The sequence below is a fragment of the Monomorium pharaonis genome, chromosome 9 (assembly GCF_013373865.1).
Source record: "Monomorium pharaonis isolate MP-MQ-018 chromosome 9, ASM1337386v2, whole genome shotgun sequence".
NCBI lineage: Eukaryota > Metazoa > Arthropoda > Insecta > Hymenoptera > Formicidae > Monomorium > Monomorium pharaonis.
In genome coordinates, this window is record NC_050475.1 from 9640773 (window position 1) to 9665994 (window position 25222).

The 25222-nt window shown below is 38.7% G+C and overlaps 2 protein-coding genes across 2 annotated transcripts; one reads left to right on the forward strand and one right to left on the reverse strand.

Moving 5' to 3' along the window:
• The first annotated feature begins 860 nt into the window (after positions 1-860).
• On the forward strand, positions 861-1760 carry LOC118647366. Its single transcript, XM_036292150.1, has one exon. It carries the CDS (start codon positions 861-863, stop codon positions 1758-1760), a length of 900 nt encoding a protein of 299 aa, XP_036148043.1.
• Positions 1761-12378: 10618 nt separating this feature from the next.
• Positions 12379-13073, reverse strand: LOC105841047 (proline-rich receptor-like protein kinase PERK8). The gene is made up of 2 exons (XM_012688159.1): positions 12879-13073; positions 12379-12735 (listed from the first exon to the last, which is right to left on the reverse strand). The coding sequence occupies exons 1-2, from the start codon at positions 13071-13073 to the stop codon at positions 12379-12381; spliced, it is 552 nt and encodes a 183-aa protein (XP_012543613.1).
• Between the last annotated feature and the right edge of the window lie 12149 nt (positions 13074-25222).

Genomic DNA, 25222 nt, shown 5'->3' on the forward strand with positions numbered 1-25222 from the left:
ACTAAGATCCGTTAAAGAACAAATAAGCGATCTTAACTTTATCTATATCTTTAAAACAAAAATTTTGGTCTATAAAGCCTGCCGCGGGAGTCAGCGCACAACGAACAAGCAAAAGATGAATAACGACTTAGATGATCATATCCTTTATTGGAACAATCTTCAGACGTTTCGATCTCTTCTTAAGATCATTATCAATGACAAATCAATCATAATATTAGACAATCAATCATAATATTAGGCAAACAATAACGCTACAATAATAATTTGAGTTAAATAAATTAAACTAAATACAAAGAATAAATACGCAAAAATGTCAAATAAGTCTTTCTACATTTTTTGACCATGTTTTAATTACATACTGCTTTCTTTTAATATTCTTACAACATGTGGTCAAAAATCATAATTTGTATTATAAAAAAAGTTGTGATGACGCATTTTTTCAGCCTGCGTTATATAATTTAATAAATTAATAATTATCTTTGTTCGGGATTTAGTATGTACTGAGCTCGCGCCGTCACGTCAGATGGCAGCAGCTATTGATCACCGTGTGGCGTTGCAGCGCTCAATCAACTTGTCCACGGGCCTGATTGGCCAAGGCGAAATCCCCCTAGAAAGAGAATAGATAGAGTAGCTAGTATAGAGTTTCAGTAGTAGGTTTTAAGTAAGGCGAGTTAAATAAAATCTTCTGTAACAATATTCACGAATAAAGTAAGAAGTAAAGTGTTTTATGAAAATCCATTCGTTTTGTTTTACCCTGCGAATACGCTACATCAAAACTGGTGATCACGACGAAAGTAATTCGAATGAGATAACGATTGACACGAACATTTTTCTCGCCTCAAAAAATTTTGCAAGTAAACATGCCGGTCGACCATTCGCCCAAGCACACCTCGGGAAGTGAAAAATCAGGTAATACCTCTCCAGGGGACAAGCAAACTACGGAGGATATGCAAGATAACATAATCTCACCCGTTGAAATTCAAGCAAATGAATTTCGCAACGTGAAATTGGCTGCATTCTGGCGAAATCGGCCAAAATTATGGTTCGCGGCCATTGAATGCGAATTTACTGCCTACCGCATACGCTCAGACGAGATCAAATATAGTGCAGTCGTCAGACATCTTGACGAACATTCGATGATTGCAGTAGCCGACATCCTGGAACAACCGCCAACGATAGGTAAATATGAAACACTTAAAACCACACTAATAGAACGTTTTTCAGATTCCCTCGAAAAACAAATGCGGACATTGCTCGATGCCACGGAATTGGGTGACAAGGCCCCTTCCGTTTTATTAAGGGAAATGCGTACGCTGGCAGGCACAAACGTTACCGATAACATGTTAAGGACGTTATGGCTTCAAAGACTCCCTCCCAGAATCCAAGAATTGTTAGCTGTGTTAGATGAGGTAAGCCTTGATAAACTCGCAGCTTGTGCCGATAAAGCACACGACAGAGGAGCAGGACACGGCACCATAGCTACAACAAGTGTCTCGCAGCCGGACTCTATGCAGACTTTAAACAATCAAATCAGTAAACTCACTAAGTCCGTAGCCGCTATAGGAAAAAGAAGAGCACGTTCTAGATCTAGAGGCAAAACAAATAAGAGATCCAACAGCCAAGATAAAGTAAAGGATACATCACAAACTACATGTTATTATCATCGGCATTTCGGCGAAAAAGCTTGGAAATGCCTACTCCCATGCGACTCGAAACATCCCTTAGCCAAACGGGAAAACTCCAGCAGCCGCCGGCAATAGGAGCCGTATCCGACGGTTATAAACAGCGCAGGCTCCATGTCAAGGACCAAAATAGTGGATTACGTTTCTTGGTAGACACCGGTGCAGACATCTCGTTGTTGCCAAAGAAAGCTATAGACAGGAAAGCAAAACAATCAGCATTACAACTGTACGCAGCTAACGGGCTACCCATTAAGACCTACGGAGAGAGAATACTCACACTTAACCTAGGTTTAAAACGGTCGCTTACATGGACATTTTGCGTAGCCAATGTATCAACACCAATAATGGGAGCTGATTTCTTGTACCACTATAACTTGTCAGTTAACCTTCGCAAAAGAAACATCCAGGACAACATCACAGGAATGGAGTGCAAGGGACAATTAATTTCAAAATCCCACACAACAATTTCCACAATCAGACCGGATTCACATTTTTACAAATTACTCGCTGAATTTCCAGGATTAACGAAGCCATCACAACCTCCTACAGTTAAATCACACGGAGTGGCACATCATATTATCACCAAAGGACCTCCAGTGGCACAACCTTTCCGTAGGCTACCACCAGAGAAACTAAAGATAGCGAAAGCCGAGTTTACATATCTCATCGAAGCAGGAATTTGCAGACCCTCCAGCAGTCCTTGGGCCTCACCGTTACATCTTGTTCCGAAAAAGACAACTGGAGTTTGGCGCCCATGTGGCGATTATCGCGGATTAAATGCCATTACAGTACCTGACAAATACCCGCTACCTCATATCCACGATTTTACGCACGGTCTGCATGGCAGAAATATTTTCTCTACCATCGACTTAGTAAAAGCATACTATAATATCCCATTGGCCGAAGAGGACATACTAAAAACCGCCGTTATCACACCATTTGGCTTGTTTGAATTTATAGCAATGCCTTTTGGACTCAAAAACGCGGCGCAAACTTTCCAGCGCTATATGAATTCCATCTTTCAAGACCTGGATTATGTATACTGCTACGTGGATGATATCCTCATTGCATCAAAAACACCAGAGCAACATGTTCAACATCTACAAGAAGTTTTTAAAAGACTACAAAATGCAGGAGTTACTATTAATACTTCCAAATGCACCTTTGGGAAAGAACAAGTCGACTTTTTGGGTTATCGGATATCTAACCAAGGAATTGAACCCTTACCTGAAAAGATAAAAGCTATTGCCAACTATCCAAAACCTAAAACCATCGTTGAACTACGCAGGTTCTTAGGTATGTTAAACTATTATAGAAGATGCATTAAAAACGCAGCGCATGATCAAGCCATCCTTAATGAATACCTGAAAAATAGTAAAAAGAATGATAAAAGACCAATTATCTGGACTGAACCAGCAAACAGGACTTTCGACAAGTGTATACAAAGCTTGTCAGAGTCTACAATGCTCACACACCCTCAAGAGGATGCACCGCTAGTTCTCACGACTGATGCTTCAGATACAGCCATTGGAGCTACACTGGAACAAATAGTGGAAGGAAAACCAAAGCCATTAATGTTTTTCTCAAAAAAACTCAATAGTGCTCAACGAAATTATAGCACGTACGATCGTGAATTGCTAGCTATATATCAAGCAATCAAATATGTTAAAGATTTAGTGCAAGGAAGACAACTAACTATTCGCACAGATCATAAGCCTTTGATTTTTGCCTTCCAACAAAAAGCTAATAAAGCATCACCTAGGCAAATCAGACAACTAGATCTCATCAGCCAGATAACCACAGACATCATTTATCTACGAGGAGAACACAATGTTGCAGCAGACGCACTTTCACGAATTGCAGCAATAGAATGCCCAGTGATCGTCTCCACAGAAGAACTAGCTGAAAAACAACAACACGATGAAGAATTGAAAGAAATCTTGGACGGAAAAACAAACTTAAAGTTACGACAATTTACTTTGCCCAACTCAACACATCCAATATACTGCGAGTGTACCGAGGAAGCAATCAAACCCTACATTCCAGAAGCTTTACGCAAAAGGATTTTTAATACCGTCCACAACATGGCACATCCAAGCGGAAGATCAACACGACACCAGATCCGTCAAAAGTTCGTGTGGCCTAATATGAACAAAGATATTACATATTGGGTGAAAACATGCCTCCCATGTCAAAGGGCCAAGGTTCATCGGCATATCAAACACATCCCCGACAAAATCGCAATTCCGGATGAAAGATTCAATCAGGTACATTTAGACATCATTGGACCCTTACCTATAGTTAGTAATTACAGGTATTGTCTCACTATGATGGACCGATACACCAGATGGCCAGAAGCAGTTCCACTTGTTGAAGCAACGGCCGAATCTGTTGCAAAAGCCTTTTTCTCAGCGTGGATTTCAAGGTTTGGCGCTCCAAGAATTATCACAACTGACCAGGGTACTCAGTTTGAAGCAGAGCTTTTTAGAGTCCTAACTAATCTCATAGGATGCAAACGAACGAGAACTTCACCATATCATCCCGCCTCTAATGGCATATTAGAGCGTTGGCACCGCACTCTGAAGTCCGCCCTCTCATGTCACCTCCAAAACGATCAGGACTGGATGACAGCTTTACCAACAGTACTTTTAGGTTTACGCACAGCTTTCAAAGACGATTTAAAATGTTCTACAGCAGAGCTACTATATGGAACAACGTTAAGAGTTCCAGGAGAATTTTTTGAAGACCCGGAGCAGCCAGTTAAGCCCGAAATCTTCGTCCAAGAACTAAGAGAAAGAATTAGAAACATTCGAGCCAAACCAGTCGCACATCACTGTTCTCCAAAACCGTTTGTACACCAGGATCTAAAAATAGCAACACATGTTTTTCTTAGAGATGATACAGTAAGACGCCCCATACAACCACCTTACCAAGGACCGTATGAAGTATTGGCTAAAATTAATGAAAAATTATATACTGTTCTAGTTAACGGAAGACCATGCAATATTTCAACAGAAAGACTAAAACCGGCATATCTACCTACCGAGGAAACTGAAAACGCAACAAATTTGACAGACGCTGCACCACCACCACCAATTCGTACTTACACATCTGCAAAAAAGACGAATAAACGAGTAACATTCCAAGAAAATTAGGAGGGAGTGTTGTGGCGTTGCAGCGCTCAATCAACTTGTCCACGGGCCTGATTGGCCAAGGCAAAATCCCCCTAGAAAGAGAATAGATAGAGTAGCTAGTATAGAGTTTCAGTAGTAGGTTTTAAGTAAGGCGAGTTAAATAAAATCTTCTGTAACAATATTCACGAATAAAGTAAGAAGTAAAGTGTTTTATGAAAATCCATTCGTTTTGTTTTACCCTGCGAATACGCTACAACCGTTCGCGTAGATCGTGGTGCGTCAACATGAGCGCCAGCATGCGCATATCACCAGAATTAACTTACTTCGGTACGTGTGCTCTATGGCGGCGGTTCACTCGTTCATCGTGCTATTGTTTCAACATAATTTTGTGCTCAAGTCTATTCGTGGGATCTTCAAATACCTGCTCAGAGAGTGCTCAACGGAAGGACTCATACAGTAATTAAGAGAGACTCATAATTATCGCTCAGGTACATCACCATTGAGAGACTCACGCTCACCACGCTATGCGCACGCCGGCGCCGCGTGATACCGGCTCACGGGCATCATCATCACGACTGGTAACAAATTAATATAATCTCTCTCGTGTAAGTTATCAAGACATTATTCTCATCCAGACATTTATTCTTGTGCTCATTAAACAGTAAATGTGTGTAATGTGTATCAATTAAGATCTGTAATAAATATACGGTACGATTTGGACATCACGATGAGTCCACGTGACACGTAATCGCAGTGCATTTTATTTAACACCTGTTCCTCTCATCCTGCTTAACATCCTCAGGGGCTACCCAGCAAACTTTTCGCCGAGTCGCAAACAATCTTAAAGGCTATTTATTAAATTAAATCAAATTGAAGAGAATTAAAATGGCTATAGAGCCTGCCGCGAAAAAATGCGTCATCACAACTTTTTTTATAATGTAAAATATGATTTTGGATCACATATTTTAAGGATATTAAAAGAAAGTAGTATGTAATTATAACATGGTCCAAATATGTAGAAAGACTTATTTGACATTTTTGTGTATTTATTCTTTGTATTTAGTTTAATTTATTTAACTCAAATTATTATTGCAGCGTTGTTTGCCTATGTCTAATATTATGATTGATTGATTCATCATTGATAATGATCTTAAGAAGAGATCGAAACGTCTGAATATTGTTCCAATAAAGGATATGACCATCTAAGTTGTTAGTCATCTTTTGTTTGTTCGTTGTGCGCTGACTTCCGCGGCAGGCTCTATAGCCGTTTTAATTCTCTTAAATTTAATTTAATTTAATAAAGAGCTTTTAAGATAATTATTAATTTATTATAAAAAAAATTTTGTTTAACAATTCAGAATTCATAGTTAAATATGTTCCTTGCCGTATGCTGCATGCGCTTACGGCTTGAATAGAAAGTTCAAAGTGAATCACCGTATTATGGAACGTATTATTAATACAAAAGTATACTGTAAATCTAAAAATAAAAATTAAGTTCAAGTTAAAATTATTTATAAGTACTTATGTATTATTTTAAATTTTTAATAATCTGTAGAATACAAGTAGCGTTTTTTTATAACTTATTTACACATTAACACATTCATATTTTTAAGTTTGAACTTTATATGTAATATAGTTTTATACTACAAAAATAAGCTACCTCTCGGACTTGGAAATAGATTTCCTGTCCACAATGGTAATGAAAATAGGAAATTTACAAGATCTTTAAGTAATTACAAATATTAAAGAATTTATTTTAGTTTTAAATGAAAAAAATAATTATTTGAAAAAAATTACTTTATCAAAAAATATCGATACCTATATTTCTAACATAAAAGTAAGGTATATCTCTAATATAAAAGTAAAATAAGAGAATAATATCTAAAGACTACGTAAATAGCGACACTTTTTAACTGTTATGTATATATTATTTTTAAGTTGACAATAATGATATCTGTAACTTGCTTAAGCTTAATTCTTAAATGAAGTTAGAATGCAGCAATTTTAAAATATTTAAATATAATATTGTAATAAGAACAGGTAAAACGTAAAAATAGGTTTCCTTTAAAGAAATAAAGTATTAAAAAAAATACCTACCAGAATTTGAGATACATGATGCCTCATTGTTTTCAAACGCATTTATATTTTTATTTTTCTTATTATTGAAATTTTTATTTTTATTTTTACCACTTGCAGATTCTAATAATTATGACATTTGCAAAATTTCTCGATGAACTATGGGCATTTTATAATGTTCACGATGGATTTTTTCTTCATGCCCCATAAAATTAGCGAGGGCCGTAATTTCAGTTTCCGTCAAGTTTAAGTTAACTCCTAATGTTGCTACACGTTTACGCAGAGTAGTACGTCGTAAAGTTTCAGGGTGATCAGCTTCACATTCAACCGCAAATCAGCATTATATCACATTCTTTTAAGTGTACATGTTGATTTTTATTTATATTGGGAATACCAAAAACGTAAGGATTTGCTGAGCTAACACCGGATTTTTTTCTGTATTGAAGAATTAATTCTACACATCTTTTAAATTTAGAATCTAATAAAACAGGTACGGTACAATTCTTCTTTTCACGTATCGTAAACCGTACATATTCCTTCGCTATTTCTTGGCATTCCGATGAAAGTGCATTAAATGCGTCCACATTCGTATCTGAATCAATTTTTTGATAGTTTTTATATTTTTCTATTAAAGCTCTTTTCGTTTCTCCTGCTTTTCGTCTATTAAATAACTGTACTGATATTAATATACTTTTAGAAAGCATTAACCAGTTTTTGAATGAAAATTTTTGTTTTAGATCATTTATAGCTGTAGAACGTTGCATTTTAAAAAGTTGTCCAATTTCTTAATATCATGAGTGGGAAGAAGATTAACTTTCTTGTTTCTTTTAACTGTTGTTGCGTTTCTGAAGCAATTTCATTGACACTTGGGCCATATTCGTAATTTAACAATATTAAAAAATTTTTAACCTGTTTTTGTTTTGTAACATTGTCCTAAATTATTGTCAAAGAAATTAACGTTTTTCCTGTAGCTTTTAATAATGTGCCCAATGGGGTTGCTAATGATGGAGTTTTATATGTCTTTGTTGAAGAATCGAATCCAGCAAGAATGTTTATGACATCAATACATATTTTATAATATTTTAGATGATAAACTGAAGATAAGTCATCTATACCCTTACAATGTTGTTTAATTTCTAGAAGAAACCGACCATGTTGCCTCAATCGCTGTCGTATCATGTCATAATAGTGTGGAGATGGATATTTTAGACAAAGTTTATTTCCGTATTCTATAATTAATTGATCATAATGAACAAGACATGTTATTCTGTCATCATGACATTGTGGCATAACTATTTGACGTAAAACATTGTTAGCCTGGCTTGCATATCTACCCATGACTTGCCGACTAAGAACAGGAACAACTTTAGTACCTTTACGTTTTTGATCGATACAATGCGCTGTATGATGCCTTAAATTTAATTTGTTAAAGAATTCTTTACATTTTGGGCAAGCAGTATAATCCTCTGCAGTGTTCCCACATTTTTCGGCAGGTCTCCTGTAGACTAGAAGTTCACCACTATTTATGTCATTAGTAACATTATAATAAAAATCGCCTTCCTTTCATAACATGTTTATCAAATACTTTTGTTCATTACACCTTTTTGGTAAGCTAATAAAATCTTTCACTCGTTTTTCATCCATATGTTTTCTCTCCAAATGTCGACTAATTTTTGATTGCCATGTTTTGCAGAATAAGCAAAAATGTTTTCTGAAAATTCGTTTAGATCCTTTTGTTGGAGCTGATACAACATACATTTCATCATCATTACATGATGATTTACCGCGAATATTAGTTGTTAATGAAATGTTTAATCCTAAATTAACAGAATTATTAAAAGAACGTTTTTTTGCACTAATATTTGCATTTTGATTTATTTTTTGAGATATTGTCATCATTTTCAGATGGAATATATTCACTGTGTGAATCAGAAAAATTATTTTTTTGAGAATCTAGAACAATTAAAGTATAAATTCATGATTATAAGTATATTATTTAATGTTAATAAAAAATTTAATTGTTCGGACAAAATATAAAACTAAAGAAAATAATTATGTGTTTCTGAAGACTGGTTCGAAAAGCGTTTTTCGTTTAGATCTATAACATTATTTAAATTACTTTTTCCTATTAAATCGCATCGTGTATCGTTTAAAATTGATGTAGATTGATACTATTGTTGCTAAAAAATATATATATTAAAAAAATTATTAACACAAGTTATAAAGACATTCTCGTAAATGATTAATTTACCAATCTAATTCAAAAGCTGACTTTTGTAATTGATTATCTTCAATATCTTTGTATTGAGGTACTACTAATTTATTTTCATTCCAGCTCCAAGACAATTAATTATTTAATGAATCATTTATAGCTGACAATTGACTTTTCGATAACAGGTCATTATTACTTTTAAATAAAATACATAATGTTTCTTGTAATTCTGCGTATAAAGTTTTTTCTAAGCATGAGATTATTTTTATAGTTCTTTTGACACTGTATATGATACCGACTTCAGAAGTATTATTACATCATAATTTTAGGAAATTCAATATAAAGAGAAAAGTTATTTTGATGTACTTTGTTGTACTAAAATTTGTTACTGTATTGTTGAATGAGACTTTCGTTATTAATTACATATTATATTTTATTCTACCTTAAACTTTTCTAGCACATCACATATCACAGTTATAAGATGATAAACTGTATTGAAGTAACATGTTTTTACAACTTTTATCTTTCAATTTCGCAAAATTGTGATTGAACATTTTATAAGCTCGCATTATATTCAACATAAAGAAAACTATAAGAAATAATATAGTATTTCTCCGTTTTTCTTGTTAAATTATATAATTTGTTTTGTTTATTATTAATACAGTAAAAAACGTTTTATTTACTTTGCAGTCAAAGTTTTGTTTCTTGTTTATTCTTAGCTGATATTATCAATAAAGGATTAGTCAATCGAATATCATTAATAATTTTAGGTTTACTTGAAACTTTATTAAATACTTTTAACATTAACATTTTCATCTATAGCATCATTCTGTATATCTTTCAAAGAATTTCTTTATTTTGGTTAGTATCATCTATAATTTTAAACAAAATTTAAAAATTTTGGAAGAAATAAGCGCTGCTCTCTTCCGCGAAGTGAGATATTAATCATTAAAGTTGACGACTTGGCAAATTATAATGATACCGATCATATCGACGAAATGTATTGAACATGTCAATGCAATTGGTATTGCATAGCAATACTTAAACACCGTTATTGACTTACATAGCAAAAAGTAATGCCAATAAAATAGTACGCAGTGTTAATTATTAGCATTCTGTAAGATGTTTTTGCATCATATATGTAATAATGCCGCAAGAAGATAAAAATTTTGCCCTCAAATGGTGGATAAAAAGTGCTCAAAAAGATGTAATTTCACTGTGTCCAATACCCAAATGGAAGCGAAAAATTAACTGTATCGTAAGCCTAACGTGGCAAGATTTTAAAACGAAAGAAAAAACTGAGGCAGTAGCTAAAATTTCAGCAATAAGTGTTACGTATGTATCTTTCATTTCATATTAACGCTTTGAGTGGTAATCTTCGGAGTGATAATTAAGATCTTTTTTTTCTTCCTTATGTTTTCTTCTATTGGACTCGAAAAAAAAAATCTTAAAAAATTACCAAAACTTTTTTTATCCTTCTACTTGAAGACTATATAACTATTTTGTTAACAATAAATTGCTAAGTATTTTATTTTAGAATTGTCCAAATGTACAGTATACAAATTCACATAAAAAGATACATTATCTGACCACCAAAAATATTGCCAGTTAGGTCGAATAAAAAGATTCGTTACTGTTATATTATTATATTATTTATAGATGACGAAAACAAACTTCATAGGACATTAGTAACAGATACTGGTAAATTACACGATACAGCAGAAAAAATTTTTTTCTCACATATATTACAAGAAACAAGAGATATGACAGGAAACCAAAAATTAATAAAAAATATTAAAAGATCAAACGAGAAACTATTGGAAGAAAAAATAAAAAAAACAATCCGTAATTTCAAAAAAACAATTTAAATCACACAAAAATGTTACAACATTGCCTATAACATCTTGCAATAAAAAAATTCCTGAGATCTCTTCACACAGTCAACAGGTATTACGTTTTAATATTAAAAACAAATTAGGAATTTGCACATTGCATTCTTCTCACCATTTTATTTCGCTTTCAAAGCTCTTATGAGAAAGCTCTTATTTTCTTTAATGTATAATTATTAATCTTTCTTAGAAAGATTAATAATGAATATAAGGTATTTAGTGTACGTTGATACAATTCTGTATAATTATAGTTATACTAATAGTTTTGTATGATTTATATATTTTCAGACAAGTATTCAACAAAAATGTCATTCCAATATAAATAACACAATGGAATCGAGTCTATCAATATCTCCTTATTTATTTGAGTTACTGTGTGATAGTTTACAATCAGCATACATCCATTGACGCCAAAGAGAATAATGTTGCACAATAAACTATGTACCATTATGTTCACGTGCAAATTGTCAAGAATGTACTTTGGACATAATTAACAATATGGAGGTATCATCATCGAAAGCACTTAATTCATATGCATCATTATGTGATACTTCGTACAATTTTGTAACCGTGAACTTCGAATTCTATTGACTACAGATAGCCGCGGGCAATTCAGGGTTCGGGCGGCGGGCTGGTTGAGTGAATAACGAAAACAATCTGAGTTATATTCAATGTTATGATTTATTACGGTATTTCTAGCTAATATATACATTGGCTGTATATATTAGCCGGATTGGCTGAGGTGCTACGGTCGCGGTTGCGCGGTGCGGCGCGGTGCTTCAATTCGCTGAGTCGGTTGGTGCGGTGCTCGTATTGATCGCGGCGGTGCGCGGTGCGGCGCGGAGCTCGGCTCGGTAGTCACGGCGATCAGCTGTCACGGCGATCAGCTGTTGTATAGAATCATCCCGCGTGGATGATCTCCCGCGGTGCCGGTTTCCCCTCACTACGGGGTCCCCGTGTACGGTGTCGGGATCGGTGCGCGTACCAGGATCCGGATGACGAGCAGGGCGGTGGTCTGCCACTCACTATGTGGCGCGAGGAAGTGCTCAGTGCGCGCTGACAAGGAAGCCGGTTCTAGGTTATGTCGGCACTCGCTTCGTGCACTAGGAGTCTCAGTTCAATACGCTGAAAGGATCGGTTGGCTCACTTTGCTAGACCGGAGAAATCTGCTCTCTTATCACCAGCGGAGGGCTTTTATAGCCCCCGTTTGGTGACAAGAAGAGCAGTGATGTGCGGGGGAACGAGATAAGCGGAGGGGACTACACGAGATAGGAGGGTAACGGCCTCGTATCTTTGTGCCTTAACGACGGCGGAGGAACGACTCGTTACACTTCCCCCTCGGCAGATCCCGTTCCTATATACAAAAATGAAATGCACTTTATTTTCTAATGTACCAGGACCCGTCGGGTTGGTGCTTGATCACGACGCGGTGTCCGAAGGCCTGGTGGCGGTAGCGGCGGCCTGGCGGGATCGTTCCCACGGGTCCGCAGGACGTCTCCGGGGATGGTGGATGGTACGGCAGGCGGTGTTGTCGGCGTCGGTGATGCGGGCGTTGGTGACGGCGGCGTCGACTGAGTAAAGTACCCGGTCGGTGTCGGCGTTGGCGTTGGCTGTGGCCGGGTAAAGTACCCGGGCGTTGCAAGCGACGTTGGCGGTGATGTCAGCAGCGGTGGTACAGCTGCGGTTGTCTCGGCAGCGGCGGACGGTGGCCTGACTAGTGGCGGAGGCGATGCGACGGCCGACTGGTGCGTCTCGGTGATGGAGAGTTGCGGTCTCCGATGTCAGCGCTGATGGTGGTGCGGCTGGTGCGGGTCCTCCGCTCGGTGCCGGTGGAGTGGCGGGCCCCGTGATGCGCAGTGACGCGTTGTCGGCGCGGGCGTCGAACGTTCCTCCGATGCGGCGGCCATTTCACCGTTGTCGTTGTCGTCGTCATCCAGGTCCGATAGCGTGGACCCAAACGTGGCGAGCAATATGTCTCGCCCGTTGTCGACGGCGGTTGATACCTCGGCGTACTGCTTCTTCTGTCTTCGGTTGGTCTATCCCGCCTTATATACCCTCCGATTTTGTTTTTACTCGGCATCCGGACTCTCCTTCAGATCCTTCACGTACGCGGTTCCCATAATCCGGTTGTTGTTGTCGCGGAGTCGCACAATGACAGGTGATATGTGGCAGTCGACTACGTACGGTCCGGCGTATCGGGGCGCGAGTTTTCCCGTGAAGTTCTCCTGCGCGTTGGAAAGCGGGTGTTCGCGACGGTAGACCTGTTGTCCTCTGGTCTCCAATCGCGCCTTCGTAGGTCGTAATATCGCGCTTGTCTTGCGGTTGCCTCTTCCTGGCGACGCGTGGCGATTTCAAATCGCTTGCGCAGTTTTTGAATTTGCTGCGCCCGCGTGGTAGTTCGGCCGGCTGGTAGGTCTTCATCCAAGGTTTGTTTGGTTCTGGCTCGCAGCGTGCCGGGTGCGGTGAGTGCGTGGCCGTATGTGAGCATCGCAGGTGTGTACCCGGTACTTTCGTGAACGGCGGTGTTGGCGGCAAACGTCAGTTGCGGTAAATGGCGGTCCCAGTGGCGGTGATTTCGGTCGATGAATTGCACCATAGTCTTGAGCGTCTATTGGCTCGCTTGACCGGATTGCACTGCGGCGAGTACGGCGGCGTTTTTCGATGATCGATGCCGGCTCGCGCGAATAAATCGGTGAGTTCGTGGCTGATGAACTGGCGGCCGTTGTCGGTGATGATCCGGCGGGGCCATCCGTGCTGTAAGATAATCTTTTCCTCGACTGTCTTTGTCACGGCAATGGCAGTGGCCACTACTTGCCGTAGTGGTTTTGTTATTAGCCACTTCGTGAATACATCTTGGCATACTAGAATCCAGGTATGCCCTTCGGAGGACCTTGGTAGTAGCCCTATGAGGTCGATCGCTATAAGCGGCCGTTTGCTGTTGCGATGGTTTATGTTCCCGGCAGTTCGTGCAGCGGCGGACGTACTTTGTTACCTACCGGAACATTCCTGGCCAATAATACTTTTGCCAGTCGAGCCAATGTTTTCGCAATTCCCAGGTGGCCGGCGGTAGGGGCGTCGTGGCACTCCTTCAAGACCTCTTCCTTCTGCGGTAGCGGCACGCACAGTTTCCATGCGAACAGATCGTTGTTGTCCTTGGTAGAATGGCGTTCGTGAAAGTGGCGGTACAGAACCATTCTGTATCATGTAATCCGGCAGCTTATTCGAATGTTCTTGTACGGCCTGCATCGTGCGCTGGTGCCACTTGCATGTTGGTATAATGGCCGCCAATGCTTGTCCCGCGGTGTCGGTATCCTCTTCATCCTCCCACTCCTCTAGGGGCTGGCGTGACAAGGGCACGTAATTCAAGGCGCCTTTCCGGTATTCTACCTCAAAGTCGTGCTTGTAGGGCAACTGCCCATCGTGCTAAGCGGCCGGCCGGGTTTTCCAGTGAGCGGAGCCAGCGGAGAGAGAAGTGGTCGATGATGACGCGGAATCCCTCTAGGTATGGCCGCATTTTCTCTATGCCCCATATGACCGCGAGGCACTCTCTTTCTGTCGCGGAATAATGTTTTTCGGCTACCGCAGCGGTCTACTTGCGTATGCGATTACACGCTCTTGTCCCTCGGTCGTTTGGGTTAGGACTGCCCCTAGTTCGGCGTCACTGGCATCTGTTTGCAGGACGAAGATGGCCGAGAAGTCTGGGCAGTGCAGTACTTGTGGGGAGGCGAGACTGTTCCGGATGCTTTCAAAGGCCCGTTGCTGGCTGGTGGTCCACTCCCATCGCTTTTTTTTCCGGAGGAGGTCGTTAAGTGGTGCGACCAGCGTTGCTATTCCGGGTATAAATCGGCGGTACCAGGACGTCATCCCTAGAAATCGTCGGAGGGCCGGCAGGGAGGTGGGCGGCGGGATTTCCGTGATGTTTTTAACTTTGTCCGGACCGATCCTCAGCCCCTCCTGGTCGACGACGTGTTCGGTGAAAGGTATTTTAGGCTGGGCCGTGCGAAGTGGCACTTGTCCGGGTTGATTTTAAGGTTCGTGTCTAGCAATCGCTGTAGCACCTCGCGGAGGTTGCGGAGGTGTTCGTCAAACGTCCTTCCGAGCACCGCGATGTCATCGAGGTAGGCAAAAGCTCGCGGCTCCATATCCGGCCTGATAACGCGGTCCAGTAGTCGTTGGAATGTGGCTGGTGCGGCGTGTAGCCCGAAGGGCATCACGATAAAACGGAACTGCCCCCTTCCCAGTATGGCGAAGGCGGTCATCGGTCGGCTGTCCGGGTGCAGGGCGACTTGCCAGTAGCCATTCTTGAAATCGATGGTAGATAAAAAGCGGGCTTCTCGCAGTTGGTCGAGGATGTGTTGCACGGATGATAGCGGGTATGCATCTCGTACGGTGACCTTACGGAAGTGGATGCAAAAACGGTACTGTCCGTCTTTCTTCTTAGCGGAATTCTATGGGCTACTGGCAGGTTTGATGTGGCTTTCGCGGAGCATATCGTCGATCTCCTTGTCGATGATCCCTTGTAGAGCGGGGTTGAACATCCGGTACCGCTGCCGTATCGGTTCGTGGTCATTCTTCAGACGGATGCGGTGTTCGGTGAGCGGAGTAGTGCCTCGTAGTTGCGCAAACTTTGGCAGGAACTCGTCCAGCAGCGTTTGTAGTTCCGCACGTTGCCTATCGGAGCAGGCGGTGAGTCCGGCGGTTGATTTGGCGGCTTGTGTCCCGGCGGGGTGTATTACAGCTAGCTCGGGAAGGCTCCAGTGAAAGCCTGCTTTGCGCAGAAAATGGACGCCGGCGATTACGGTGGAAGTCAATCCCGGTAGTACGTGGAAGGTCTGCGATTCTCGATAGCGTCCCATGCGTATTTGGACACGCATCGCCTCCTTGATTCGGTCGGTCCGTCCGTCGGCTAGTTGTACGGAGGCGGCGATGCGACGGATCTTGGCATAAGGCCGTATGTGCTCGGCGGTGTCTTCGGCCACGTAAGACAGGATTGCGCAGTTTAGCAACGCGCGGTGTTGTTGTCCGGCGATCTCTATGGTCCTCCATGGTCGTGGATCGGTCTATTCGTCTCGGGGGCTAATGCAGCTGGGCTTTTACGCGTCGGTGTCCGGGCTGATGGTAGACCGGAAGGCTCCTTCTTTCTCCTCGGCCTGCTTGGCGTTTCTCGGTCGTGGCAATTTCGGGTGAGCACCCCCTCCTTCCCGCATTGGGAGCAGAACAGCTTCGGGGTCGTTTGCAAAAGCAGCATACGTCCTCCGCAAAAGCGTATGTCCTCGTTGCCCGCAGCATTCGCGAGAGTTGTATGCGGGGGTAATGGCGGCGGCGGTTTTCGGCTTCTCCTTGGTCTTCGGCAGTTGGGGTAATTTTGTTTGTAGCGCTTAGCACGAGATCAAAAAAGTCGTTTCGGCGCGCGTATAGATGGTATTCCAGCCTCAAGTTATGGTATATGCGCTCGAGACGGTCCTCCGCGGGTATCCTTCCGTGGCGGCGCATCAGGGTCTGGAGTGCCGTCATATACTTGTGGTCTCGTTCGGCCCCTGGGTCCAGCGTGCAATCTCGGCTTCTAATTCGAAGCGCGTCCTGATGGGTATGAAGTACTGTCGGAAATCTTTCTCGAAATCCGCCCAACTCCTCCAAACGTCCCGGTTGATCCGGTACCAAAGTAGCGCCTGGTCCTTGAAGAGCAGCGGAAGGCATCGCTGTAGTTGCGCCTGTGTTACCCCGTAGCTGAGGCGCAAATCCTCGAGGGGTTCCAAGAATGCGACGCCGTCTTTCCCGTCAAACTGGCATCCCCATTTGCGGACGGTATCCAAGAGTGCCGCCGTGTCCGATAAGGTATCCTTGCGTCGGGTTCGGGGAGTCCCTCAGACAGTTTCAATCTCGTCTGCGCTGCTGTCGTCGGCCGTGGTTCCTCCGTCAGTCATTTCGCGTTTAGCGGGGCCATCGGCGCGGAATTTGTCGCTCGCGGTCGGCATCATCGCGGTATCTTGCCTATTCACTCAACTAGTCTCTGTTCGAGCGCCATTTGTAACCGTAAACTTTGAATTTTATTGGCTACGGATAGCCGCGGGCAATTTAGGGTTCGGGCGGCGGGCTGGTTGAGTGAATAACGAAGGCAATCTGAGTTATATTCAATGCTATGATTTATTACGCTATTTCTAGCTAATATATACAGTCGTCCCTATCTAATATGTACAATGTTTACGTCTAATATCTCGCTGTGCGAAGCACGTAAACGTGATACTGGCGATCTTTGTCGCGAGGCATATGTGCGCGTGGTGTTTCGGTGCCGGATTGGCGGGCGTATAGCCCATGTGTCGGTCGATCGGTACGCTGATTGGCGGTAGCGGCCGGTTTCGGTGATTGCGGCGCTCGTGGCGGTACAGCTACGGCTGTGCGGTGCGAGGCAGCGCTCGTGTCGGTCGCGGCGGTAGCCGGATTGGCTGAAGTGCTACGGTCGCGGTTGCACGGTGCTTTCATTCGCTGAGTCGGTCGGTGCGGCGCGGAGCTCGGCTCGGGAGTCACGGCAATCAGCTGTCACGGCGATCAGCTGTTATATAGAATCATCCCGCGTGGATGATCTTCCGCGGCGCCGGTTTCCCCTCACTACGGGATCCCCGTGTACGGTGTCGGGATCGGTCGTTCAGTGCGTGTACCAGGATCCGGGTGACGAGCAGGGCGGTGGTCTGCCACTCACTATGTGGCGCGAGGAAGCGCTCAGTGCGCGCTGACAAGGAAGCCGGTTCGAGGTTATGTCGGCACTCACTTCGTGCATTAGGAGTCTCAGATCAATACGCTGAGAGGATCGGTCGGCTCACTTCGCTAAACCGGGGAGATCTGCTCTCTTATCACCAGCGGAGGGCTTTTATAGCCCCCGTTTGGTGACAAGAAGAGCGGATATGTGCGGGGGAACGAGATAAGCGGAGAGGACTACACGAGGTAGAAGGGTAACGGCCTCGTATCTTTGTGCCTTAACGACGATGGAGAAACGGCTCGTTACAATTTTAATACAATCATCTCGCAACCAAAAGAGAATGAAACCATACTATCTTTAGTCAATACTCAAGCATTATTAAATACTATTTCAAATCAAGAGAGATATCATCAAATTCATGTAATGGCATACCTACAATGAATTTAGAACCAGCATCATTAACATCATGTCATAATTCATATACACATAATGTAATTACTGATTCAAGAAATATTAGTACTGTACTATCCGCAATGAATTATGAATCATCAAACACTTTTGATGGATGTGGAACATTTTTTAACCATTGAACATTTTTGCACCATCAAACACTTTAAACCATTTGAACACTTGTAACACTTTTGAATCATTAGACACTTCTAAACAATCAAACAATTATGAACTATCAAACAGTTCTGAACAATCCAAGATATCCTCCAATCAAGAACATAACGTTAATACGCAGAATTCTTCAACACTTTTTTCATGGACAGGTTAGCGAAAAATATGTATTTTATCCTTTAACACAGAAAAAATTCTTGTTTTGAGAATATCTTTATTTTCAAAATGTAAAATATTGAAATGAGACATTAAACGAACTTAACTTGCTGAATGAAAAATTTTGTAGTCTGATCAAGAAAAATACACTTACTCGAAAAAAAAGCGGTACACCTAAAATTTGTCAAAAAATCACTAAACTTCCAATGACGATAACTACGCGAGTAATAAAGATAGAAAGGTTTCTAAAAAAAGAAATTAAAGCTTCAAATGTCTACTTTAAAAATCGATTTAGTAAAATTTTGCGTAATAATTTTTTTCAAAATGGCGTATGACAAAGCGAGAGCATGCAAAATTGAAAAATATTGGTCCGAGTTTGCGACGATCCATGGCGTGAGGCAAGTATCGCAACTTAATGGGATAAAAAGCATGCGATAGTACAGAGTTTTCCCTTCAAAATGCTTTTTTACTCATCTCGATACGATGATTTTTCGCTGAGATATACGCATTTAAAGTAAAAAACTGCCTTTTTATTCAAATGCGCATATCTCAGTGAAAAATCATCGTATTGAAATGAGTAAAAAAGCATTTTGAAGGAAAACTGTACTATCGCATGCTTTTTATCCTATTAAGTTGCGATATGCCTCATGCCATGGATCGTCGTAAAATTGGACCAATATTTTTCAGTTTCACATGCTCTCGCTTTGTTAAACACCATTTTGAAAAAAATTATTACGCAAAATTTTACTAAATCGATTTTTAAAGTAGACATTTGAAGCTTTAATTTCTTTTTTTAGAAACCTTTCTATCTTTATTACTCGCGTAGTTATCGTCATTGGAAGTTTAGTGATTTTTTGACAAATTTAAGGTGTACCGCTTTTTTTCGACTGACAAGGGAACGGACAGAACTGTCCCTCACCGATTTTAATGAGCTTCGGATATGTTATAGAACATAAGAAAATATTAGACCCATATTTTTTTTTATCTGCGTATCTCGACATTTAGGGGTTGAAACCACCCCTCGAAAATAACGCATTTTTTCGTTTTTTGCGAATATCTTTGAAAATATAAGGTTTATGAAAAAATGTTCTATACGAAAGTTTTATGGTATTTTATACTCTTTACAACAGTATATTTATATTTTTTAAAAATTTCAAATTTTTTAATTTAACCCACCCCCCATCCCTTTTTTTCAACATTTTAAAAATTTTGTAAGGACAAAAATTAAAGAGCATTAAAAGCCGAATCCACCCATATATAATAACATATGGGTTCCATCATTCTCAATTATTAGCAAAACGAGATAGTAATCTCGCGCTATAGGTGCTGCGCTAGAAGTAGTGTCGCGTTATTTCTTTAGTCGCGTCACACTCAATAACTGCCTCTTCTGCGTATATTTTTATATTAAAACATAAAAATGGATTAATCTTAATTATATAATACGCAACGTATTACACGATATAAAGCATAAATGCATATATATAACAAAGTAGCATATATATACGTATGTGCCTACGTACATTTTCATTGTTACAAATGCGAATATAAATTAATATGAAGCAAAATATTTTTTAACATTTAAAACTGCAAATACAATATAACAAAATATATAATATCAAGAGAAAAATATAAAACATAAACTGCAATAACTATTTGCATAATTATATTATTTACACTATATGCACGTAGCACGCTCTGAGAATAAAGATAATGTAAGTATATAAGTATATAATTTAATTTAATTTGAAGTTTGAAAATACATTTATACGGATGTATATATACATTTTGCATACGACACGGACAAATAACTTTAATATCAGTGTTGATAGAGGGACCGGTTGTTTTCGCGCAAGCACATCACGTGAGACTTCAATAAAATATCTATTAGTAATAGGAAGGAGATCTTTGATCGTACATCTTGCACACGACGTATAAATATAGTAACAGTGATAGACGGATCGGTTGTTCTCGCGCAGGCGAGAGGCTTCAATAAAGTATCTATTAGTAATAGGAAGGAGATGATGCTTTATTGAAGCCTCACGCCTGCGCGAGAACAACCGATCCGTCTATCACTGTTACTATATTTATACGTTGTCGTGTGCAAGATGTACGATCAAAGATCTCCTTCCTATTACTAATGGATATTTTTTTGAAGCCTCACGTGATGCACTTGCGCGAAAACAACCGGTCCCTCTATCAACACTGATATTAAAGTTATTTGTCCGTGTCGTATGCAAAATGTATATATACATCCGTATAAATGTATTTTCAAACTTCAAATTAAATTAAATTATATACTTATATACTTACATTACCTTTATTATCAGAGCGTGCTACGTGCATATAGTGTAAATAATATAATTATGCAAATAGTTATTGCAGTTTATGTTTTATATTTTTCTCTTGATATTATATATTTTGTTATATTGTATTTGCAGTTTTAAATGTTAAAAAATATTTTGCTTCATATTAATTTATATTCGCATTTGTAACAATGAAAATGTACGTAGGCACATACGTATATATATGCTACTTTTGTTATATATATGCATTTATGCTTTATATCGTGTAATACGTTGCGTATTATATAATTAAGATTAATCCATTTTTATGTTTTAATATAAAAATATACGCAGAAGAGGCAGTTATTGAGTGTGACGCGACTAAAGAAATAACGCGACACTACTTCTAGCGCAGCACCTATAGCGCGAGATTACTATCTCGTTTTGCTAATAATTGAGAATGATGGAACCCATATGTTATTATATATGGGTGGATTCGGCTTTTAATGCTCTTTAATTTTTGTCCTTACAAAATTTTTAAAATGTTGAAAAAAAGGGGTGGGGGGTGGGATAAATTAAAAAATTTGAAATTTTAAAAAAATATAAATATACTGTTGTAAAGAGTATAAAATGCCATAAAACTTTCGTATAGAACATTTTTTCATAAACCTTATAGTTTCAAAGATATTCGCAAAAAACGAAAAAATGCGTTATTTTCGAGGGGTGGTTTCAACCCCTAAATGTCGAGATACGCAGATAAAAAAAAATATGGGTTTAATATTTTCTTATGTTCTACAACATATCCGAAGCTCATTAAAATCGGTGAGGGACAGTTCTGTCCGTTCCCTTGTGAGTGTATATAAATAATCGAATTCACGCATAAATTTATTAAAAAATTCTTGAGTATTTACCATAGGAAATGTAATTTGTTTGGAATTTAGCATGATAAATCATATATCAATATATGGAGACAATGATGACATTTCAGATATTATAGCAGTTACAAATTTGCTTGTAAGCATTTATATATTTGCAGTTATAAATTCCTTATTTGATCAGTTAAAAAAAAATAGCTTGTATAAATTTCGAAAATTTTTCTCTCTTAAAGAAACAAATTTGCAGAAACATTATTATTGTTTCTTTTGCACTAGAGATCTGGAATCAGCTGAAGATATTTGTCTTTCATGCCCCAGAAAAAACAATTCATAATTTATTCACTTATCATTTCTTGAACAACTGCGGGAAATGTATAAAAGAAATGAGTTTTATACTCAATTGCAAAAGCAATTTGAAATAGTAGCTGAAGCACCCGATATTATAATTGACATATATGATGGATCTTTATACAAAGAATGGGTGAACAATGAATTTTTAGCAAATCCTGATAATATTTCTTTTAGTTGGTACACAGATGGGATGCCTGTCTTCAAGTCCTCAAGAATTAGTATGTGACCTTTACACTTAACTATTAACGAATTAGCTTTTAATGAAAGGAAAAAAAGAAAAAATACGTTACTCTTAGGCTTATGGTACGGAGATAAAAAACCTAATGCAAATAATTCTGTTTATAAATTTCGTGAAGCTTTCGAAGAAATTAGTAAAGGTATCTAAGTTCAAGTAAAAAGATATTGTAATATGGAATTTAAAACTACAAGAAGAGTACTATTAATGGGAAATTAGGCTGACCTATCAGCCAAAAGAGAATTTTTAAACTTTGTTCAGTTCAAAGGAGATTATGGTTGCCCTTCGTGTTATTGTAAAGGTGAAAACATTTCGCTTGTTCCAAAAGATTCAGTACATGTCTATCGTTATAAAAATGAACTTAAATTAAGATCTTTAAATGAATGTATTGAATATGCTAATCTACCAAGTCCTGATAATCCAGTCATGGGTATAAAGAGTCACACTGCTTTTTCAAAACTGATGCCAGATTTTATCAAAAAAAATGGGGATCGATAAAATGCATTGTGTCGATGGTAGCGTTGTAAAAGCGATGTTATCATTATGATTTGATATCAAATATCGAACTTTTTCATTTTTATTGTATCCTGTCATGATGTTGTTAATAGAAGGCTTATGACAATTAAGCCGCCAAAATATGTACATCGTACGCCACGCTGTATACGAGATTTACTACACTGGAAAGCATCAGAATTGAAAATGTGATTTTTTTATTATTCTATTCCAGTTCTTGAAGGAATTTTAAGACGAGATTATTTTAATCATTATCTTATTTTTGTAATAGCAATAGCCATGCTAAATTCCGAACAAATTACATTTCCTATGATAAATGCTGCTCAAGAATTTTTAAATAAACTTATGCGTGAATTCGAATATTTATATGGATTGCAGTTTTGCTCGATTAATATTCATCAACTACAATTACCATCAACACTTACCAGATAACGTTGTAAGAATGGGACCGTTTTGGGTCTTTTCTTGTTTTGAATACGATAATTTAAATAGACAACTTTTAAAATTGGTACATAGAACGTGGAATATTGAAGCACAAATTGCGACAGCCTATGAACAATTTATAAAAATGATTTGATTAATAGACGAAATGCCTAGAGGTCCCGTTTACACATTTTGCTTAAACAAAAAATGACAAGTAAAAATTATTAAGCAAGTATTTCCAAACTGTTACAGTGTTGGTACTTGTAAAAAGTTGCAGGTATTACCAAACATTATTATCATCGCAATGTACAACGCGAGAATTCCCGAGAATGTTTTGTGTTGGCAGTATTTTAGATTACTAAAAAGAAGTTATTTATACATATCTCAAATGTACAAAACAGATTTACAAACTGAATTATCCGTACAGTATGTGAATAATGAAGGTGAAACGCATTATGCAAAAATTCTATGCTTTGTCAAAATTATTCATCAGAATTACAATGAACAACCCTGTCAATGTGAACAACAGAGAACAACTTTATGCAATTGTATAAAAAATTGCAATCGATGATGCATTCGTCGTTAATAATTATAACACGGCTAATAACAATTTTTTTTGCAAAAATGTCACACTGCGGACAACTTTATAGCTATTCCTATCGAAACATTAAAATGTGTGTACGTATATATAAAGATTGACAATGAAATGTACATAGAAGTGCTTATTGATCAAAAAGAACTGAAATAAAATATAAAAGAACGAGGCAAAAGAGCTTGTACATAATTATCTAGTATCGCTCTTTGCCTTGTTCTTTTATATTTTTTGATTGATAATTATTGGAGCTTTTATTGGAATAAAATACTTATTGGACTAAAATACTTATTGGAATAAAATACTTTTTAATAGATTTGTTATTTTATTACTTTTATTATATTTTACACTTTATTTTATTTTACACTTTTACACTTTATTTTTTACTATACGTGTCACTTTTCCTAATTTTTGACAGAACATTTGTAAGAACGAAAATAGGACTTCATGTATATGTAATCATTATAGATTATGTAATACAAGATTTAAAAAAGGCGAAAACAAGGTGTTAGCAGATCTGAGGTAGGACTTGCAGGCGAAGGAGCATTACTGGCAGCTCAAATGACTCGTAGTAAGTTCATAGTAGGTTTTAAATTTTGACTCGGGAGCACACGACGCGCGCGCGCGCGGCGCCACCGGCCGCCGGTTTCGAGTTGATACTGCTTTTGTTAATACGTTTACAGTGATCAATATTTATGAATCGCTTCAAATTTTTGGGAAAAACTACTTTAACTTTCTAATAAGGCACTGTCAAAATTTTAGCTCTTAATATTCATAACTGTAACAACAGTGATTTTTCAAAGAAAAAAAATTATGTCGGCTTCTAAGCAATCTAGGACAATATTTTTTTTTTTTGAATTTAAAGAAAAATCGCACCTTTCAAATGCATTTTACCTCATTTTGATAGCGTTAATATTTTTAAAGTTACTTAATTGTTAATTAGATTTATTTTTTACACGTTTATTTGAGGCACTTAATTGCATTGCACACATTTCGCAATACCGGTATATAATATTGCAACTTTTTAAGAAAAAAAAAAAAATTGCGTGTTTGTGTATAATCTCAAAAATGTAGAAATTAAATTTTAGTGGAGCATGTTTTAGATAATAGTGGCTCGCGCCAAGTAAACTCGCAGCGCGAGCCGGACCATATTCTTTACGCGAGTACGCGACTTGTGAGCACCCGAGATTATCGGATCTCAGAAACGGCTAAACCGATCAAGTTCTAACTGAGCTCAAAAGCTTGCAGTCGATTTGTATTAGAAAACTATTTTTGTTTTTTCTCTACGTATCTTATAGAGAGGAGATATTGCGATGCAAAGTCCAAATGTTGAAAATTTCTATTAAGGATGTATCGGACTGAAGTTTAAAATGGTACAAAGTTACTAAAATTTGTGAAATTGTTCTTTTAGTTTCCCTAATGTACTGCAAAAAATTGAAACGCATCCACTAAATGGTTGCTGAGTTATAACTATTTTAATTTTCACA